This window comes from Marmota flaviventris, chromosome 4 (assembly GCF_047511675.1).
Source record: "Marmota flaviventris isolate mMarFla1 chromosome 4, mMarFla1.hap1, whole genome shotgun sequence".
In the NCBI taxonomy this organism is placed as follows: Eukaryota; Metazoa; Chordata; class Mammalia; order Rodentia; family Sciuridae; genus Marmota; species Marmota flaviventris.
Window position 1 is genome coordinate 5,936,888 of NC_092501.1, and position 22,811 is coordinate 5,959,698.

Below are 22,811 nucleotides of genomic sequence, written 5' to 3' on the forward strand. Positions count from 1 at the left end.
ACCAACCACTGAGAAGGTGACCAGCCCTTCTGCATGTGTCTCGCCGGATCCTCCTGGAGGCCAGCCTGGGCATGCTCTCCTGGGCCGGAGGAGAGTGAATTATGCTTGCAGTGGGCCAGAGTCCTAAAGTTCCTTTCGTCCTGTCTTTGACTGTGTGTCTGTGTATGTTTAGGACAATAAAAAACAATCTGGTTTGGAAAGCTTTAAAAACTCTCCCTTATCATTTTCAGGGCCCACTGACTGTATGGGACACACATTAGTTCTTTGCAAAAATTTCACCTTCTTTCATGTTCAGTGACTTCCTCTTAGTTATTGAGTTGATTCTGGTAACTTACTATTTTCTGGAAAATCTTTGACTATACCCATGTTTTCAGATTCATCAGTATAATAATGAATGTGTAATACTTAATTATAACAATTTTTATAGCTATATTTATATCCATTTCTCTTTTAAAATTTATTTCATTGCAAATCATGCATATATATTTATGAGATACAAAGGGATGTTATGATTTATGAATACGATGTGGAATAATTAAATAACGCTAATTAACATGTCCATTGCCTCAAATATTTATAATGTTTTCTAGTGAGAACATTTGAAATTTATTTTCTTGGAGATTTTGAAATGTGCAATGCTCTATTATTAGCTTTATTTGCCATGCTCTGCAATAGATCTCAAAACAAACCAGAATGTTCTTATTCTCTTATTTGAGGCTTTTTATCCCTGGGGTCTATTTCCTCATACCCCTCCATGCCACGAGTCACTGCCCTTTTATCCTCTGTTCCTGGGTATGAATGTGTTGGATTCCACACGAATGGGAGTGTGTGGGATTGGCTTTCTGTGCCCATCCTAGTGTGGTGGTCTCCACCTTCATCCCTATGGTTGCAAACAGAATTTATTTTTTAAGGCTGAGTAGTATTCTGTTGTGTGTATATATGACGTTTTCTCTGTCCAGTGATTTGTTGATGGACACTCAGGATGATTTTGACATACTGACTCCAACTCTTTGGGTTAAATGCCCATTCATGAGATTGCTGGATGATATGATAATTCCATTTTTGGTTTTTAAAGGAATCTCTGTGCATTTTTCCGTAATAGCTGTACCAACTTACATTCCCCCAACAGTGTACAGGGTTCTCTCTTCTCCACAGCCTCACCCAAACTTGTGTTAACTTTTGTCTTTTTGAGAACAGCTCTTCTGGCAGTGTGAGGTGAAATCTCAGTGTAGTTTTAATGTGCTTTTCCCTCATGATTAGGGAGGCTGAGCACTTTCCATTGGCCATTTGTATGTCTTCTTTTGAGAAATGTCTATTCAGATCCCTTGCCCCATTTAATCAGATTGTTTTTATTTTTACGGAATTGTTAGAGTTCCTTGTTCACTCTGAATGTTAACCCCTTATTGCATATAGAACTTGGGAATATTTTCTCTCAGTTTATATGTTGTCTCTTCATTCTGTTAATGGTTTTCTTCATTGTGTAGAAACTTTTTGGTTTGATATTGTCTCATTGGTCTGTTTTTGCTATTATTACCTGTCCTTTGGGGGCAAGTCTAAAAGGATCATTCTACACCAATGCTATATAGATTTTATACTACTTGTTTTCTAGGGGTTTTACAGTTTATAATCTCATGTTTAAGCTTTTAATCTACTTTAGTCGATCTTTTATATGGTGTGAGATAAGGGTCCAGTTTCATTCTTTTGTACATTGATATGTTTTTTCCAACACTATCAATTGAAGAGATGATTCTTTTCCCATTGTGTCTTCTTGGCATCTTTGTTGAAAAGTGTCTGTGCCTGCATGAGTTCATTTCTGGGCTCTCCTTTTTATTCCAGTGATGGAGGAATGCCAATGCCATGCCATTTTAATCATGATCACTTTGTAACTTAGTTTGAAATCAAGCCACATGGTGCTTCTGGCTTCGTTCTTTTGCTCACAATGCCTTGGCTACTCAGGAATATTTTGTATTTTCTTATTAATTTTAGGATTTTTATATTTTAAATGACATAGGAATTTGGCTAGGAATTACGTTGAATTTGCAGATAACTCGGGGTGGTATGGACCTTTTAATAATGTTAATTTTTTCTAATCCATGGATAAGGGATATCTTTCTGTTTATGTGTCACTTGTTTAATTTCTTTCATTAATATTTTATAGTTGTCAGTGTACAGGTTGTCCACCACATTGGTTAAGTTTATCCCTACATATTTTTGTAGTTATTGAAATGGACTTGTTCTCTTGATTTCTTTTTCAAATAATTCATTGTCAGTGTATAGAAATGCTACTGATTTTCATGTGTGGATTTTGTATTCTGCGAATTCACTGTATTTGTTTATTAGGTTTTTTTGGGTGGAAGTTTCAGTCTTTTTCTATTTAAGATTATGTCATCAACAAACCATGACAGTTCTACTTCTTTTCTTCTTTGGATGCCTTTTATCTTCTCTTTTGCATAATTCCTCTAGCAAGGATTTCCAAAACTCAGTTTAACAGAAGTGGTGAAAGCAGGCATCCTTGTCTGGCTCCAGATTTTAGCAGAATGTCTTTCAGATGTTCACCTTTTTATTACTGATTCAATCTCCTTACTTAGCTCTTGCTTCACTGAGAAAGTTTTTATTTCTCTTTCATTTTTGAAAGTCAGCTTTGCTGGTTAAAATTTCTTGGATGGCAATATTATCCCCTTTAGCAGTTTGAATATATCATCTGACTCTCTCCTGCCTGAAGGGCTTTTGCCAAAAAATCCACTGATAGTTGAATTAGTCCTCCTTTGTATGTAATGTATTTCTTATCTCTTCCTGCTCTCAATTTTTTTTTTCTTTGTATTTGACATCGACATTATTATGTGTCTTGGCAAAATTCTCTTTGGGTTGAATTTGATTTGAGAGCTCTGAGTTTCCTGTACATGAATGTTGGCATCTTTCCCCAGATTAGGAAAGTTTTCAGCTAATATGTTAAATATTAACATATTCAGTGTTAAATATGTCTTAACATATGTTTTCTAACCCCTTTTCTCTTCTCTTTCTGTAACTCCTATGATGCAAATATTAGGTCACTTGATGATATCTCATAAATCCCATAGGCTTTCTTCCTCCTTTTAAATTAAAATTTTCTTTTGTTTTTCTGTTTGTATAATTTAATATGTTCTCTCTTTTAGCTCACAGAGTCATCAGCTCGATTATACCCATTGTTGAAACTTTCTATTATACTCTTCAATTCAATTGTTGTGTTCTTCGCCTCTAGGATTTCTATGTTTTAAATGTTTCTATTTCTTAGTCCAGCTTTTTGTTTTGTTCATGTGATATTTTCCAAATTACATTTATTTTTTACCCATATATTTTTTCATTCACTGAAACTTTTTAAGGGAATTATTATAACTTCATTGTCACCTCAGAGACCTATGTTTTTTATGGTCCATTGGTAGAATTTTGCTAGTTTGTTTTGTACATGTCATGATTTCCTGAGTCTTTGTATCTCTTATGTTAATGTTTTAGTGTTTGCACACTTGAAGAGGCAACCACCTCTTCTGCCTCTTCAGATATTCTTTGGCAGGGATAGACATTCACTATTTAGTCTAGCCTGTGACTCTGGATGGGCCAAATGGGAATGGCAGGCAGAACATTCTTTTAGGTTGTTTAGATGGCTTGGCTTTGTCTTTTGCTCTGAATTCAAATGGGGCAGCTGACTGTGCTCTGACATCTGGCAAGACCACTTTTTGAGTTCTGCAATTAAGCAAAGATGCTGGGTGTTCTGCAGTTGTCTCTGAGTGGGCCAGAGCCCAAGGTGCATATCTTAGCCAGGAATACTGCTATTTGAGCTCTGTGGTTATATAGGGTTGCAGTATGATCTCTAAGGTTAGATGGAGTTGCTACTTGGGATGGACAGGACCATCTGCTATTCCCACTATAAATGTATGGCTGAGGTTTGCCTCCATTCCTAGGTGGGGCCTTGGGGAATGCTTCAAGATGCATTGAATAGTGTTTAAATTCCTGGGTATGGCAGAATTAACTTCTGTTCTTTACTGAAATGTGAGGTGGCTTGTTGAATAGACAGTCAATGTGCTCTTGGTTTAGGGTTTGGGGCTATACCTGGAAGTTATCCATCTAGGGAGCCATGCCAGTAGAATTTCCTGCCACTTCTGGAAGTGAGCAGCTTGGCATTGTGTAGGTTATGCTGTTAGCTGGTACCCCTGATAGGCATTGCCAGTTATAGGTGCATGGTTATTGCCAAGAGCTGTGTGCTGGTTGCTATGGGATTTGTCTTCTTTCTTTGTTTCTACCTGACCTCTGGTGGTCTATCCCTGCTGACACCCCCACCCATCTTCCTCTTGAGGTGGGCTTCTTGGGAAGCATCTTGAAATGCAAGAGGTGTAAGACTTCCGCCTGTGGTTCTCCCTTTAACTACAGGAACCATGAACCCTGGTGAATCCTCTCTGTGCAATGCCATGATGACTTGGGGGAGGGGGAGAGGTGCTGAGACAAAGTGAGACTGTTTTTCTTCCCTTTCAATGCAGTGTTTACTCACCTCTGTGATCATACAGATATTCAAACCTATTCTGAGCTTTGAGGTTTTCTTCAAAATATTCATGTCTGTGGATAGTTGTAGTTGAACTTTTTATTGTGGGGTAATAAAACTTGGGAACCCCTTCTGCCTTCTTTGCCCATTTCTCTGTATAATTTATCTATTTCTTTAGACTTGTCAGAGATTTAGTTATGGATTTGCTCTGCTAGAGAATTAAATCTGGAATTTACTAATCAAATCTATTGCTTGCCTCTATGGATTCTGATTTAGTAATTTCTGCTATTATTGACTCTTTCATCTTGATTTTCATTGTTTGATTTTCTAGTTGATGCTTAGCTCATCAATGTTCATACTTCTTGATAATAAAAGCATTCTAAACTGTACACTTTTCTGTTAGTAAATTTTTGGTTCCATTCCAGGGATATTGATGTGTAAATTCCTTAAACATAATTTTTAAAGGTTTCCACCTTTAAAATTTTTGCTTCTGTGATGAATAGCTGTTTAAAAATTGACATAAGAGCTCTTATGGGACAGATTTTCTGTGAACTACTGCACATCTCACGACCAATATAAACGTGAAAAACTTCTCTCTCCCTGTTTTGCCACTCCTTCAAATGAAATGAGTCTCAGTTTAGAATTTCATTGATTGAATATCTTTTGTGAGTGCTCATTTTTCAGAAATGTTTAGTAGTTACCTAAACTCTAGAAGTTCCATGGCATTCTCTAGAAGACTTGGACTTTCACTGATACTTCTTCCTCCTTAAAGTCTGCTCTCACAGAGCTGCGTGTTGAAGAGATCATCAGTATGCTCTTGGTATTATTTTTTTTCCCCATTAAAACTCTACTTTTTAAAAAAGGAATGGTTAATATTTTAGTTAAAATTTTCAAATATCATCTGCACATTTAATCACCAGTAAGCTCTATGGAATATAAGGAATGATAGAGTTTTAGAAATACAGCAGAAACTAGAACACCCCCCACCCCACCCTCCTTGAGTCTCCTGGTCCCCAGCCATCCCGCGTTCCCTCACAGAGGCTCACTGAGCACCTGCGTGGCAGAGACCAGGTGTGCTCACTGCTGAGGCCTCCCAGTGGCCTTCGTCAGAGCGCAGCATGGAGTTACCTGGGAGGTGAGGCTTGGTGTAGGGCAGAAGCCAGTGCCTTCAATGGCATCACCCTGGAGTACATTCCAGGACTCGTCCTGTAAGAAAGATGGCTCCTGGGACCATGCTGTGGTGTTCTTGGAATCCCGAGAAGCCCCGTGACAACCCATGAATCTGTTGTTTTTGAGGTGAAGAAGGCCAGGCTGGAAAGGGCACGTGACTGCGGCAAAGGCAGGTAGAAGACTAGTGAAAGAGCAGGCCTCCCAAGGACAAAGGGGACCCGACAATGGAGACATCAGTCAGGAAGCTAAAGGTGAACACGAAACTGTTTATCAGTATAAATACACTTTAAACCTGTCCTCTCAGATTGGCACTGACATTGTTTGGCATGACCCTGGAGATGTGGAACTTGCTGTGAACATGTCTCTTCTGGCTGGTCAGAACATGATCTCGCAGACCAGTGAAAGGGAGTGTCCTCCCCCATCAGGGCAGCTGAAGCCCCAGCTGACTGTTTCCAGGGCGCTCCGTGGGCTGCAGGAGTGCCCGTCTGTTCAGGACTGAGATATGCCCTATGAAGTCTCCCACAGGTATCTGAGCAGGAGTCGGCAGGACTGGATCCCATTAGGTCTGTCTATTCACAGACAGAGCTTACCATTAGCATTAGCATTAGAGGAGTCATAAATCTTTTTTTTTTCTTTTTTCTTTTGCTACCAGCAGCCTTCATATAATTCAGCTCTTCCATAAACAGGTCAAGGGAATTGGCAAATAAAATGGGAACAAAGTCAAGCTAATGTAAACGCAGCATCTGCCTCGTTTTATCATCCAGCGCCTCTGTGTGCGGGTTGCTTCCTTGCCCTGACTGCCTTCTTGCGGTCCCCCTTGGTGCCTGCTACCGCCGTCCCCAGGAAGCCCTTCTGCCCTCTGCCCCCCCCACCTCTGTCCGTGTTCCTTTCTCCAGGTTGCAGAAGGCGTTGTCCCTAGGTGCTCCGCTGTCTTCCCCACAGAGACTGTGCAATCTCTCAGAGCTGCGCATGTGACTTCTGATTGTCAACAGCAAGGATCTGCGGGCACACAGCAGGTGCTCCGTGGAAGCTGGCATGTTCTGTGATGCCCTTACAGAGCTCATGGACATCAAGTTCCTGCCCCCACATCTCCACGCACAGGACGCTGCATTCCTTTGGGGTTAAAGAATGCATGGTAGTTCCCCTCAAGTTGATGTGCTGTGTTTGGTGTGTAAAAGATGCTCAAACGCCCCATAGATGGAATAATGAATGTTCCGGAGTAGTGCAGAGAAGCCTGCTCTCAGCAGTGGGGACCCGGGGAGGGGGGACATGTCCCAAGCTAGAGCAGCCTTTATGCTTTGATTTGGGGTGGTGGTCAGACTTTGGGCTCAAAGACCAGATCTCTGAGACCACTGGTCTTCCTCATGACCTGCATGGAAACCATGCTCCGGGAGCTTGCTATAAAGCATGTTGTTGAACCCCATCCTGGGTCAGGATGGCATCTCCACCGTGTGGGGGACTTGACAAGATCCTCCATCTCCTTAGGTAATGACAGCAGCAGGGCCAGTGTGGTCCTCCTCAGCAGTCCTCTGAGAACCACCTTCATGCATTTTCATATAACATACAACACCTGTGCTATCATTAAATAATTTCTCTTACTTCATCATAAACTCTCCTTTGTCAACTTATACATTTTATTTAAGAGGGAAATTGTACTTCCATATTATAACTAGAAGGTCAGTATCACTTGACATAAGTACCACAAAAATAAATTGAAGGAAAGAAAAACAATGTTACTAAATTCCAGCCAGACAGTCCTGTCTGCTGATGGCCCTGAGTCAGGGCCTGCTTCCTTCGGGAGAAAGGGAGATGGCCAACAGCTGGGGAGGTTCTGGCGTGTATGACAAAGTGGACTTTGTTCTTCTTAGAAGAACTGGAGAGGGAATGACCTGTGTCCCTCAACCCTATGTTTTCAGTTCTACCTGAGAGCACCCAGCGTCCAGTTGGCTGGAAGGGCATGGCCTTTTGAGAGGTACCCACTAGTGCGGGTCTGAGTCTCTTCAGCAAATGACCCAGGCAGAATGACTCAGGAGCTTTTCCTTGAGGTGGACGGGTGGACCCTGAGGGATGTCAGGTCCACTCCTCAGCGTGCTTTCTCAGTGCTCTAGGCATGTGCAGAGCACCTGGAACCAAACCAAGCCTGTGGGGGTGCCTTCCCCTTGCTGGGAAAAGCCTGGGGAGGCAGCGCACAGTGGGTATGTTGGCAAGTTAGGAGGGGTGCTTTTTTCTTGACCCCTAGACCTGTCAATCAGCCAGGGCCCATTTCCATGCACGATGCCCAACAACTTGACCACCTCATCCTCTCTGTCACACGGTGTGGTCAGTCCACGGTGCTGTGATAGGCTCAGAGGAGAGGATCCCGGTCCCTCTCTCAAAGAGCCAGCTTCCCTGTGGCCAAGTGGTACCAGCTCTACCCAGGAAGGGACTCCGGTGCTCAGAGGGCCAGGCAGGACAGAGTTGCTCCTGAGAAGGGCGTGGACGGGGGTCTGTTGTATTTCAAGAATGCAGAGTGACTTCCAGAGTGGCCAAGAACCATCCTGTCTATGAAAATGGGGACCCTATTTATTTGAGGGAGGGCAGGAGAGGACAGAGCTGGCAGGTTCCAGTCGTGACCAGGCACATCTGAGGAGGGCGAGACCGCAGCAGGAAAACCAAAGCTGAAGGCAAACCCAGGGCAGAGCATGAGGTCAGAAGCCACATTCCCTGCCACCAGGTGGGGGATGGGACCTCAGGGCTACTGTTCGCAGCACCATCTACCATGGCCCAGTTCCCCTTGAAGTCTGACCTTTGCCTTCCTCCAAGTCCTGCTTGGTCTAGCCTTAGCCATGGTGGAGGGTGAGCCTGGAGGGCTGGGGTGGGGGTGTTCCAGCCTGACAGAGGTAGGACATGAGGGCGGGGCTGCGGGGACCAGCCAACTGTAGGGACCACAGCCACTCCAGATCAGAGGTGATGGGGGAAGTGAGTGGACACCCTGGATGTATGCTCGCTGCCCGAGGGTGGGCTCTGGCAAGGAAGACGCACCTGGCCTCCTGAGTTTTGCTGCTCACAACCGCCTGCCCTGTGTAGAATGGGCTGGGGAACCCTTCAGTGGCGTCTCTGCACCTGTGTGCTGTGGCAGGGGCTCTGCAAACTGAGAAGTGCTTCGGCAGCATCAGCACACGGTCGCCATTGACAACGTGGGCAACCCACTCACAGTGACCTCAGAGTCCTCCAGGAGGAGCGTTGGCCCGTGTGCAGGAACTTCTGGGCACAGCCATGACCACATGACCACAGTGGGGCAAGGTGAGCCCCCTGGCAGCGAGGCACCTAGGGGCTCTCTCTCCCTCTAGTTCTCCTTCCTTCCCCCAAGGGCGGCCTTCTAGAACATACCTCCCCACGGCTGGGCTTGGTGGGTCCTGCTGCGTGTAGGGGTGTTCTTACCATGGGAGTTTCCCTCCATGTGGGGCTGATTTACACCAATATCGTCAAGTTGAAAAATATCGATTGTATGATTTCCACAGAAACCAGCACGACAGTTTCTTTCTCCCCACCCCGCCCTTCTTGTGAAGAGCGATCTCCAGGACACGCTGGAGGAGTTAGTGGGATCGCGTCTGTGCCAGCACACGGACCCTGCTTTCTCTTAGTCCTTTCAACCTTCCCACTTTCTCCCTGGGAACAGGGCGGGTATCGAAATATTCACACGGACATCGCTGGCCATCTAGCGGCGCAGGGCCTGCCCCTGGTGGGCTGGAGCTGCCTGTGCACGGTCTCAGTTGGAGGAAAAATGAGAAAGAAGTGTACAGTTGTGGCTGTTTGACACTGAAGACAAAGTACCTGTGTTAACAGTGTTTTCAGTTTTCATCTAGAAACAGGTCTGACAGCGGGAAGGACTTTGGAGAGCTTCTGGCTGGCCCACGAGTGCCTGCACACCAAGCAGCCATGGTGGGGACTCTTCCTACTTTGGAGTAGCAGAGATAAACATGGTGTCATCTGCATTGTTAGACAGCTGTTTGGTTTTCCGGATGGAAGAGGTACTCAGAGCTGTGGGCGCTGCGAGGGACCTCTGAAGTTGGTTAACGCCAGTTGCCGCTCCTGACGCCTCCACTGTAGAGCTGGATCCTTAAAGGGGAGCTTCCTCTCTGCATAGGGAATTATGCAAATATTTGGCTTCCAGTGGGTCTGTTTGGACTCTTGTCTCTTGTTTTATAACAATTGCATACTCAAGCAGGCATCTCTGGCAGCAGCCCCTCAGAAATTTAGCTTTCTTTAACATGTTTTAAAAGCAAATAATTTTGGTATTGTGGTCTGCTGCAGACATCATTTGTAGTTTAGCCAGGATATTATTTGAGAACTGCAAAGCTCTCTAGGTATTACATCCGTATATAAACCATGTGTTAGAAAGATATAAATTCAGTTTTGAAATATTTGTTAGACTGCGTTTGGCTTTCAGTGCGTGCCAGACATGTGCTTTGGTGATGGATGGCGTCATGTGAGCCTTGAATGAAACACTTTTGTGTGTGACTTGTCTTCCAGCCGTTGGGCTGGAGAAGCTGGGAGACTAAGCGGATCCGGTTGCAGGGAGGTGTGCTCATCGCTATGCGCGAATCCCTTTTCCTCCCCCTTCAAATATCACCAGTTTATTTGGTTCCAAATTCTGTGTTATAGAAATTGTCGTGTCCTCTGAATTGACAGAGAATAATCAAGCATAAGGCGTCCCGGTGCTAACTATAAGATCGGAAACTAGAACATTTTTCTGAGGAATAATTGAGACTTTTCTTTGGCTTCCTGGGCCCATGAACTCTTCCAGGCAGCCGGAGTCTAGGGTTGCCCAAGAAAACAGAGAGGACTCCCAGTTTAATCTGAACTTGGGATAAACAACGGATATCACATGGGATATATTTATACTAAAGAATTATTCGGTGTTAATCTGAAATTCAGACTTCACTGGCAGAGCTACGTTCTTATTTTCTAAATCAGGTGACTTCCGCTGGATCCCAGCTTGTGCACCACAGCCTGAACAGTGCCTGTCACACAAAATCCCTCATGATGGCCTGGGCGAGTTTGGAGGGCCCTGGGGTGTGCAGGCAGAGGAAGCCTCTGTGGGCCTCTTGTGGAACCAGGAACCAGGTGCAGCCTCAGACAGGGCCACCCCGACGGTGCTGGTTGGTTGCTCTTGGGTACTTCCCTTCTCTCTGTGCACATCCATTTTCTCATGTTCCCCCTCCGGTCATGTTTCCACCTTGGGTAGGCAGTGAGTGGACAGGATGGGTGACTGGGGGGATGTCCTTAGGTGACCCCCCTGTTCAGCAGCCTTCTCTGCCTCCCTGCCCCCATGATGTGAACAGTACCAGCTCAAAGTCAGGTGCGACCCCAGCTTTTTTGCAGCCTCCAGGACAACCTGGCTGCATGGAGCCAACAGGGTGCCCTCCACCCCATCTACCCACTAGACCCTTTGTTCCCTGAAGGTGATTCTGTCCACCCAGCAGCCAGCAGGCAGGAGCTAGCAGGCAAGGGAGGCCCAGACCAGGTGTCCGTCTGCTCTGCGTGATGCCGACTCTACCTGAGCACCGCCTGCACCAGTGTTGAGACAGCCCTTCTGCAAGCCGTCCCCATCCACTCCCCACCCCCCAGGGGCCAAGCTGTGTGCCACTGCGTGCATCAGAAGGGCCCCGCCCGTGGTGAAAGGCAGAGGCTGAAGCTGTTCTGGGCTGTCCGGGAGTCTGGAAGAGCTTTTACTGCCTGTGGACAATAGTTGAACCCATCTCTGAACAGCAGAGGGGGAACCACGGGTGGGCGGGAGGCTCAGGTGAGGGCTCAGGGTGATCCAGCAAGTGTTTGTGTTTTGGAGATAGCCTGTTGCACGTCCTGGTCACATAGAGTTTCATATAAAATCAGAAAAAATAGCCCAGTTAAAAAAAGTCAGTAAGTGCTGGGGAGGTGGCTCAGAAGCAAACCAATTGCCCAGCACCAAAGAAAAGAAAATAGTAAATAGATATGAGCAGGTAATCCCCAAATTAAGAAATAAGAAATGACTGTTATGATAAAATATGAAATAGTTCCACTTAAGAGATCAATAACTGCTCATTCATACAAACAGGGGGGGTTCCCTTATAATGTTCAAATGTGGGCACTCTCTACGTCATAGTTGGCTACTAAGCTGTCAGCCTACCTGTGTCCAGTCACACCTCAGATCCCACAAAGGAGGATGGAGCCTCCCGCCACCCCTGCGGTATTCAAGGGAGGCCACGGAGAACCGTAACTCCTCCTGTGGACTTAACTGGGCTGCACTGCGCCATCAGAGGCCGAGGGAAGAAAAAAAACAGAGCTGGTCCCCAGCACTGCCAGCACCCCACTCACAGCCCGTAACACTTGGCTGACACATCAGTGCTAATTTTACAGAGAGTTGAAAACCCATTTAGAGCAATTAACGCATCCATTCGCGTGCAGTTTAACCCAGGCAGTGACTTTCAGCCCTCAAATCCTCTTGATCCCATAGGATGGCCGAGTCCCTTGATTGTGAGAGTGGGTCAAAACAAAGCTGGGTATCCTTGGGAGGAGTTGTTAAAAGTTCCTAAATGGAACCAGTGTTTTTCCTCTCTTTGGCTTTCCCCATGTAAGATGAAGCAGGATTCGAAGCGCACTGTTTAGTCACAAAACCTGAGGGTGTGAGAATCTCTAATAAAAACTCTTACAACTGCTGAGAAATCAATCTGTATGCCTGATGAATGTCTGCCAAATGGAACAGGATTAAAACTTCTCTAAACTCAGGACTCTAACTGTATACTGTAATAGTTGGGGCTATCCTATTTGGTTATATAAATGAGGATTTCCCATTTGGGTTTCCCAAATTCAATGACCAAAGTCAACAACTAGAACACTAAAGGTTAAAGTCAAGTCAGCACCTATCTCCAGAGAGTCTCGCTGCCTGGTTGCGGGGACGTAGGCACGTCCTGCTCTCTCTGCGTCCAGTCCCACCTTACTCTCCACCTCATCCAGGTCCCCACCCATCCCCACCGAGCCACAGCATCCCTACTGAGAGTTCATCAGATGGAAAGCAGGGACGGGAAGGTGCCTGTAGCTGGAGCACAGGAGGACCCACACCTGCTCTGTCTCTTGGAATTCTAGGTTGACTTCCCCAGAAGACCATGTCCAGAAAACTATTACCCGAGTTAGAGGTCTAAGTGCATTTTTCTCATAAAGAAAATGAAAGGGTCCAAATGATGGCATGAGAATCACTACATTATGAGTTAGTGAGCATTTTAACAGGAGGCTGAGGCAGGAATATCTTGACTTCAAGGCCACTTTGGGTGACAAAACAATGGTAATAAAAAAATATTTGCAAGCTAGCCTTCAGGAACTCACTGAGTGTGAGTTTAAAATTCAAATAATCCGCCCATGCTCTCGACTTTTGGCCTGCTTGCTGGGTTTGGCTGCCCCCTGGCCAGTGAGGCAGGTGACCACCCCTGAGCACAGAAGGAGCTCTCTGGCCACCATGATGCAGTTTCTGTTATGGTCGCTCAGTTTCCTGTTCTGATCCTAATTTGGTTTCTCAAGGAAGCTTTCCTGCTGGGTAGATAATGAGCAAAATGTTTTAGATGAGGGCTCCGGTTGACATGGCAATTCGTTCTCATTAGAAATAAGTCCGTTGGAATTCGGGATTGTAAATAAGGCTCACGTGGATGTGGTTCTGCAGGATAACCTGCAAGAGACCAGACATTGCTGGCTGGGCTGAAAATCCCCCATCAGAACTTCAAAGATGAGGAGCGAGTCCTGGGCTCCCATCCATATCATCACGAAATTTGTTGGACAGTGTTTCAGTGGACAAGTACCTGTCTGTACCTGGGTCACGGGTCCAGGCTCCTGCCCCTTGGTATTGCCTGTCTTGATGGAAGGTGGTGGAGACAGACAGGGATAAACAAGAAAACCTCAGATGATGAGAAGAGGTGTGGAGGAACAGAATAGGGTGATGGGCGGGCGGCAGCTTGGGCCAGAGAGGGGCTACAGGGCCCGGGAGCTCACGGGAAGGTTTGAGCATGGAGTCTTCTGGTCAGAGGAAGAGCAAATATGAAGGACCTAAGGTTGGTTATAGCTGGGCACATCGAGGGGTCAGGCGGTGGTCAGTATGAGTAGGGCAGATTGAGCACTGTCAGGAACTAAGTTTCCAGAACTTGCAGGACTCGGGGAGAAGTCTGAGTTTTATTCCCAGTGTCTCCTGGCCGGGGCGAGCAGTAGCATGACTAGGAACTCAGATCTAGAACTTGGCTGTGTGGGTTGGCCTCTCGCCTGGTCATGCCTGTGTGCCCCTAGGCAAGGAGATTAACTGCTTTGGTCCTCAGTTTTGCCATCTATCGGAGGAGGGCAAGTATGATAGCATTACTGTCAGGCTTAGACGAGCTGAGCTTATAAAGGATCAGAATGGGGCCTGCTGCTTGGCGATTGCTTCCTTAGCGTTCACCGTTGTCATTGATGAGTATTGATTCTGCAATCTGCTCAGCACTGGATTTCTGAGCCATGCGCCGTTCCCTCCGTTCTTCTCCAAGCTCCACGTGCTCCTTCTGAGCAGAGAATGTTTCCAGTATGAGTCAGAGTTACCCTGCTCACCTCCTTAGGAGGGCTTCACGGCACTCAAGATCCCAGCCCTGCCTTGGGAGGCCTGCCGCCACCTGGGCCTGTGTCTCCGTGCTTCTGCACCAGACTCTCTGCACCCACCCTCACGCTGGCCCCGTGTTGGTCACATGGGCCTCCGTTCTGCTTCTGGCACGCTCTGTGCTTCCTGCGCCTGCTCTCCTGATGGAGGACCCTGCCACAGACCTTATTCCCTTCACACTGTCCCCTCCTCCAAGATTGCAGATGGGAGAAGCTGCAGGTGTTGAGACTCTCGAGAAGGGTTCACTTAAGAAGTGGGAGAGTTTTTAGAAAACAAAAGAGCACAATAAAGCACTGGTCACCCGATTCAAGTGTTTTGGACTTGAAACAGTGAAACCAAGACTGTGTCAGAGAAGTCACCCAGCCAGGTGGCTTACAAGGGATGCTGACCGGTGGTGGCACTGACGAGACGTGGGGTGGACAGCATTGGGCTGCAGGATGGAGAGGAGAAGCTTTGATCTTGGAACATGTTGATTGGAGGCGGTGATGGTGAGCAGACCCTGAAATTAACAGTCAGTAGAGACCAGAGTTCAGACCGTGCCGGGGCCAGGGCCAGATGGAAAAATACTGATTCAGAGTATATCAGCTCGAGAATTAATGAGTTCTCTGGGGAACTAGAAGGACAGAGGGGAAGAGGACCGGTAGCTGTGGCTGGGGATGTTCAAGTGCAGAAGGTAAAATCTGGCCAGAGAATTGAAGAAAACCAGAATGGCGGAGTGCTGCTGAAGCAGGCGTGGGCTTTGGTAAACATGGTCAAAGATGCCCCACGACCCAGCAAGGATGTCAGCGCTCTTAGGTGGAGCCAGGGCTTAGAGGCAGAGTGACATCTTTCTCGTTGTTACTTAGTTTCGTTTAATGCTAAGTATGGATATAAGCTAGAAGGGGATAAACTAGGTCTCATTCTTGTTCTTTTGTTGTTCTCATTCCCAAATTGTTCATAGGGCACAAATTTTAGCAGTTCAGTTTTTCTCTTTACATCGTTTCCTGCAAGGTAAGCCTTGAAGAATTCTGATATCCCCCGCTCCCTGCCCCCAAAGTGTTACAAGTGAACAAACTGTTCCTCCAAAGGACAAAGCCATAGTGCCTTTGGAAATGCAAAGGGTTCAGGTTTTGCCATTAATTCTGATCTGTATCATTGGCAACTTTGAGAAAAACTCGGTACGACTCTATATTTTAGTCTCCCGGTTTGAAAAATAGGATTTGCATTTGCTTCCACGGACCAGCAAAGGGGGAGTCAATTGTGTGTTAATGTAAGTGAATGTTGTAAATGGTCTCGCTCCCACACAGGGAGACACCACAGGCAGGGAAAGTGATGTTTATGTGTGCTAGAGACGACTTTTGCTTGGGCTATGAATCCATTTGAAACATTTATGGGAAACTATAACTAGCTTTCTTTGAATTTCCAAATGACATATAAAACATCTTTTCAAAATTGTCATTGTTCTACGGTACTTGATTGCTTTTTATTTCCAAATGGGCTCTGTCCTTGGCATGCCCATGGCTATGTGGCTGAAATGCCAGGAAAACTGTTGGTTTGTAGGCATGAGTCCAGAGGAATTATTTTTTTAAAATTTATTTTTTCCATAATAAAAGTAATAAGTGCTGATTATAGAAAAATCAGAAAAATACAAACATGGAGAAGAAAAACAATGAATTCACGGCCCCAATGCTCAAAGAAAACCAACAATAGCATTTTGGTTTGTTTGTTGGTTGGTTTTTCAGACTCGGGTCTTAAAAAGCAAAGCATAAAGCTGAACAAAATGATAGGTACACTTTTGCATCTATGATCTAACTTGGTCCTCTTGCCCGGCACTCTGTGGTGGTCCATAGAATCTCTTGATTCAAAGTATCAAAGCATTCAGAAATGCAAGTCACCTGCCCCAGGCCACAGACCATTCAGTGTGCGCTGGGTGCAGGACGTAGCCTTTGACTCAGAAGTTTACGGCCATTTCTCCTCCCAGAGCTGCATCATGATGGTGCCCTGTGCAGAAGCTTCAGCCTTGGCTCTGGGAGATTCTGGGCTCTATTTCAACACAGTTTTACCAATATAGTTCTGTGACAGTCACTTGGTGTCACCTCCCCAAGCCAAGTGGCAGTTCTCCTGTTCACTTCTCTACCGCCCCAGAGCCCTGGATCTTGTCTCTCTCAGCTTGTGGCTTCTCTGTTCTCTAGTGGGCACTGGAGTGCGGGGAAGGGTCTTCCAATTGCTTAAGGAGCGACTGTCTTCACCCACCTCTGTCCCTCCACCCACTGGGAAACCTGTCGTGCAGCCTCCCAGCCTGACGGCGGCCCCACTGAACCCAGCAATGTGGAGGTGGGGTGAGGAGCTCATGGCGTGCGGACACTCGGAGCCCAGTGACCACCTGCCATCTCTAAGCCTGTCGCCACCAAACTGCTCCGGAGTGACATGGTTGTTCAATTTGGAAAATTAATGAACTGTATTTTTAGAACAGTTTTTGATTTACAGAGACACTGAGCTATCTCGATACCCCATATCCCATTTCCTTCCTCTCCACACTTTACATTTGTTACAGCTAAGGAACAAATGTGGCCTCCTCTCTCACGCCAGGGTCACAATCCATCCGTGTTTCCTTGGTTTTACCTCATGTGCTTTTTCTGCTCCTCCGTCCCATCCAGGGTCCCACACTGTATTCAGCTGTCACGTCTCCTTTGGCGCCTCTCAGCTGTGACAGCATCTCAGACTGTCCTGGTTTCTGATGACAATGACAGTTTTGAAGAGGACCGGCAGGAGGTGTGGTGGGGTGCATCCCTTGGGGGGCTTATCTCATGGTTAGACTGGGTCACAGGTCCTAAGGAGGAAGATCACAGGCTGAAAGTATCGTTCTCACCACGCATGTCAATAGCAGATGCCCTCCATGAGCTTCGTCATGGCTGATGGCCTTGACCACCTGGCTGAAGCCGGGCTGGCCAGGTTTCTCCAGGGTGCAGTTACTCTTTTCAGGTTAACTCTTGCCTTTGATTCTTTTGGGGGAATTCCTGAGCTGTGCTATTTCCAAATTGCTTCACTAATTTCCACTTAGGGGATATGTAGGAAAGAAGGGAGAATGTCACTACAGGTTGAAACGGATGATGTGACTTGGAACCAGGCACAATTTTGCCTCTATGGGTGCATCGCCAGTGGGTTACCCTGAAACCCGAGTGGCTCCGTCAGTTCTATGTGGTTTCGTTTAGGTAAATGAGTTTCTGAGGCCTGGACCCTGGCTTCTTTTGCAGGTCTAAATGGCTGCTCCTATGCTCTTCCCCCTGCGAGGCTAGTACAGACTGGCCACCTTATCAACACAGAGAGCAGTCCTGGGTAACCCGGCAGCTAGAGTGGCAGGTCCCTCCCCAGGATAAGCTGTCCACATTTCTTATTTAGATAACCGTGAGTTTCATTGGTGCCTAAATATATATTATAAAAAACAAAATGTATGCAAACTGAGTATTTTATAAGGTCGTATTTTTGAATGTGCACGTCATTCAAGACCTGCTTTTATGGTTTGTCAACAAGATCACTCCATAAACTACTTTCTGATATCTCACAGCTGTGCAGAATTTATTCTGTCTATCCATGCAGCACAAATAAAAATTTTATTTGCATCATCTAAAAGAAATACCAGTGTATAAATACATAAGCAAAATGCTTAAGAAACAGTCTCTGACTACAGACACTGCTGGGGGGATGTTGCACAACCAATTAAAAAGCTGAGAGATGGCTTCATGATCCATGTTCATAGATAATTAAGTACTGTGCTCAGCAAATAGTGCAGTTTCTCAATTTCTTAAAAGGGTTGCACAATGTCCCACAAGGGCTGGCCCAGTCTGCCTTCAGATTCTCCTAGGAATACTTAGAAATAAGGCCTCTTTGAGGAACACATTTGAGCCCAGAGGGGCTTCTCCGGGATTCAGAGGCTGGAATATGTAGGTGAACAGGGAAATGCTCAGGGGTTGCAGTATTTTGCCTTGAAGGAATAGGTCCTGAGGATTCAGAATGTTCTTAACATAGGGTTTGTGCAGCCTCAGCCTGACCAAATCAAGCTCCACCAAGTTTCCCTAGTGTCCCCAAAGTCAAGCTGTGGGGTTGCTGCCTCCATTTCCTTCACAGCATGGGTGCGGACCAGGAGCTTGCGCGGGCGCCCCGGGTTCGTGCTCCATGTCCTTCCTCCTGCTGCAGCTTTCCAGGGGAGTTCTGGAGGATGCAAAGACCTTTCCTCTAAGAATGAGTCCTGGGGTGACATCTGTCACCCTTCAGTGTAGTGGCTGGGGTGTCCTTGGAAACCTGCTGTCCTACCCTGGCTGCATTTAGATCTCTTCCTCCACTCAATTTGACAAATACCTGGACACTGGATTAGCAGTTAACTAACAACTTACTCCCGCTGCAAGCCCGGAACTGCCAGGAGTAGCTTGTCACTCAGCTAGTTTCTTTGTGAGATGCTATGGCCACTCTGGGCGCAGGGTGTGGTTCTCAGTGGTTGATGGGAGTCCCGATGGATCTGCACTGCTCACTGTGTGGTTGCTGCTATTTCAAAGCAGCTTTAACCCAGTTTGAATTCCATGGAGCTTTCTGATAAGTGCATCTAGTTGCACTTTGCACTCTGTGGTGTGACTCTTCAGCAGCTGCACAACCCAATCCGAACCACTCTCACATGTGAATCCCACGGGGTCCTAAGCAAGAGACCAGGTGCTGGCAAATCCTTGAGAGCAATGCCCTTGGGCCTGATCTGTACTCTTGTGCACATCCCATGGGCCATCTCCAGGGCTTGCCACATACACTCTGCCTCATTGCAGGAGAAGGCAAAACTCCACCTCCTTCAGCTGATGGCCCTTCCCATGGCTCCAGGGGGCCGGGTGGTTCTCCTCAGGTCTTAGTTCACGTGCTCCCCATCCTCAACCAAAAGCAAGGGTCTTCCTGGTTTCTCCACCAAGAGGACCATTCTCCACCACCCTCCTGTTCTGCTCCATTTCTTATTAACTTTTTATCTTAACATGATTTAGATTTGCCGGAGAGTCTCAAGTATGGAGCCTCTCGCACCATCCTGCCCTTCCATAGCACTGGCTGCTCTGAAATGTATTGCTGGTTGAGTGTCCTTTTTCTGGTCCCCTGGGACAAGAAGCATTTGGGTTTTGGATTTTTTAGAAGTTTTGTGGATGTGGGGATATTTGCATCTGCATAATGAAGTATCTTGGGGATAGGAATGAAGCCTAAACACAAAATTAATTCATACTTCATATACACTTTATATTGGTAGCCTAGTATAAACAACTTACCTTACAAACATTTTTAGTGCACCTACATTTTGACCATGAGCTGTCACATGAGGTCAGGTGTGGAATTTTCCACTTGTGTCATTTCAGGCTCAAAAAGTGTCATATTTTGGATTTCATATTTCTGGTTTAGGGATGCTCCATTTGTGCTTATTTAGTTGTCTCTGACCCGATACAAGGATGTCAGTCACGGGGACAGCTTGTCTGTGTCCCTGTCTTGGATGCACAGGCCTGAGAAAGCTGAGTATCCAGGGGTGGCTAGGAGATGAGGGTCACCGTGGGTTAAGCCTACAGAAGAGGCTGGCCGGGTAGCAGGGGAGGCGCTGGTCCAAAGCAGCAATAATGGGTGTTCTGAGGGAAGCCTCAGCAGAGCCTGCAGTCCTGAAGCAGGCCATCCTGCCTGCTGAGTGGGTGAGTGAGCAAACAGGGGGCCAAGAGTAGATGGGGCCACTTACTGCAAAGCCCCGTCCCACTACGTGTGGGGCTTTGAGGCTCCAGCTCAGGCCTGGGAGGAGGGGCCTTGATTCCAGGTCTCCTGAGAGGAAGGGCTTCTGATGTCTTCCACCCAGAGGGCCCATTCCTTCTCCTCCAGGCAGCACTCCGTGATGTCTACAGGTGTCACCTGCTGGAGCCAGCCCTGTCTGGTGGCACTTTAGATCCTCATCTCTTGCACACAGTTATCCCTGAGGATCCACTGTCCCAGCCCTGAGCACTGTTCACCATCCTCCGTATCCACCTGTGACCATGGTCCTCTCTCCCCAGCCTCCCCATATGGCTGAAAGACCAGCTCATTCCTCTGCCTCCGCTGTGTGCCTGACTTTCAGTTCATCCCTGTTCCCTCCGTCCACAAAGACTAGGAGTTTAGAAATGCCTTCTGACCGACCAGCTTGAGAATTTTCTGGAAAGGCTGCATCAGACAGTAAATACTGTGGTGGCGATCCTTTTGTAACCTGACTATAGCTGCAGACTTCCACTTCGAGAATGATAACATGGTATGGATTTAAAAGTATTGGGGGAATTGTAAAATGTCTAGGATTAAAATTTCAATACCATTTGTGCCCAATAAATGTGAACTCTTTAGTAACTTAAAACTGTGCTATTATGACTCAGGTCTGAAAATTATGAGTCCTGGATGAAGAAATGGGAATACCATGTGAGGGGCTCTGGTCCCATCCTTTACCTTGGGGGCCATACCGCGGCTGCACTGCATAGCAGGAGCATGACCTCATAGGGGAGCAGGCCCGAGAAGTGACGGTACTTGTTAGGAAAGTGATATACTCTCCAGAAGAGAAAAATGTTATACTTTCCATTAGGATTGTTTATGGAAATGGGGTTGAATTGAACCTGTGTCGGTCTATTAACTGGTGTGACAGGACCCCAAGAAACAAGAGCACCTAAGAGTTTATTGAAAGATTTGACTTTTTTTAAAACATAAACCAGTCTAGTCAGTCTGAACTGGCAAATTAATTTTGTCTATAGAGTCACTTAGTGAAGCTTATAAAATTAGACTTCGTAAGTACGGAAAGGAGCTTTGGCATTGTGTTTAACAGATTCACTGGGACTTAAGTAAATGGATTTAGCCTTAATACAGCTAAAGCCTGGAGACTTTTAATAGAGAGCTGCTCTTAGGTAAGACGTTAATTCATCATTTTAAGAAGTCACTGCTCGCGCAGTTTTGTTGTTTGTTGAAGGACTGACCTAAACACTTGGACCGCGATAATAGCCCAGCACATGTTGTAGGTCTGGAAGGACAACATGAAATTTGTTTTTTTTAAGGTATGGTATTTTCTTGGTTAAATGGACAGAGAATTCATCAGTTCTAACACCTACCATGATTTAATGGATTACCGTGTCTCCCTGGACTTATTCAACTTCCAGATATTTCCACTGTGTTTTTTATGAAATAAGTCTATGATGCCAGCCTGCTCCTGGGAGAATAAAACATGGGCTGCTTTTCTTTTGATTCAGGGGTGAGCCTCTGGGACCAGGAAGGAGCCTATGAAGTCGCCAGTGCCTTTCTTCTGAATGGAGACCTTGGGATCCCGGTCAAGAGCGACGGTGTGAAGGTCAGCTGCTTTTGCTGTGGTTTTTCCCAATCTTTGAGACTGCGGAAGTTTTCAGATCGCATTGACTGCGCTGATGTTCTTTGATTCAAGTTTGCCTTTCCCCATTTCAATCCTCACTGTATAGGATGAAAGCTTTAGTCTCCAAAAAGATAAAATGGAACCCAATTTTGATGTGACAGTTCTAATGAGTGACCCAACATCTATTGAAATTTATTTTTCAAGCAAACATCAAGGATTACATTACTAGATATTACAAATTCCATGTTTAGTTTTCTTGACAAGTGTTTTAAGATTCATGTCTATTTAATCAGCTTCTCACTTTTTCAATTGATTATTGGTACAAATGTTTTTCATGCAACTTACAAGACGTGTAATGAGTTTTAATGGAGTCTACATTTTCTTTTATTTTGACATGTTTCATTTGCACCTTCTATGATACAAAAGAATAATATGAAATAATTGGAATATCATTGATTAAATTCAGTATTTCAGTGAGCATTATCTGCCAAATTGGCATGACTTTCTTACATTTCAGAACTTGTAGGAACAGTTGGAAAGTGATAAAATCTATAGAAATATGAGCTTTTTGGAGAGATCAGACATATGGCTTTATCCTCGTGTTATTGGAACTATTTTTAGATCATTTTTCATGATAGAAAACAGATTTTTTTAAAAGAGCAGTCAGGAGTGTGAAAATCCTAGGTAGCTTTCTGGAGTGGTTGCAGGCCCAGCACTCTCTTGAGTTAAGATAGGATGATTCCAATCATCCGTTCACTTTCTAGAGAGCTTGTATTAGAAAGGATCTTAAGAAAGGTGGGTGGTTTGACTAAAGGGTCCCAATGCCAAATCTGCACTTTCTTTAAACATTTCTGTTTCATGGAGATTGTTGCAAACAGAATATGCAAAGGACAAGTCCATCATGGTAGGATTGGTGATGTTTCTTGGGAGAAAAGCTCAAGATAGTGAAGATAGTAACATCTTACTGTTAGTCAGCAAAATTAGAAACAATGTGATAGAGAGAAAAGATGAGTATCCCGTTTGATAGAGAACATATGTCTACTTGAAATATTTGTAGGTACTAATAATAGGAAAATAAAGAATGGTCTAAAGTTTCTTGGGTGGCAGAAGCCGTCACAGAGACTTTCCCTGGGTAGAGTTGCTAGATTTTGTGAATA

The 22,811-nt window shown here is 45.7% G+C and overlaps 1 protein-coding gene across 1 annotated transcript in view; it reads left to right on the top strand.

The window, feature by feature from the left end:
* The window catches only part of Adam12 (ADAM metallopeptidase domain 12), a 309,534-nt gene that overhangs the window by 21,820 nt on the left and 264,903 nt on the right, over positions 1-22,811 (top strand). The window contains exon 2 of the mRNA XM_027930183.2: positions 21,539-21,636. Coding sequence (XP_027785984.2) covers positions 21,539-21,636 — 98 coding nt within the window. The remainder of the gene's footprint in view (positions 1-21,538; positions 21,637-22,811) is intronic.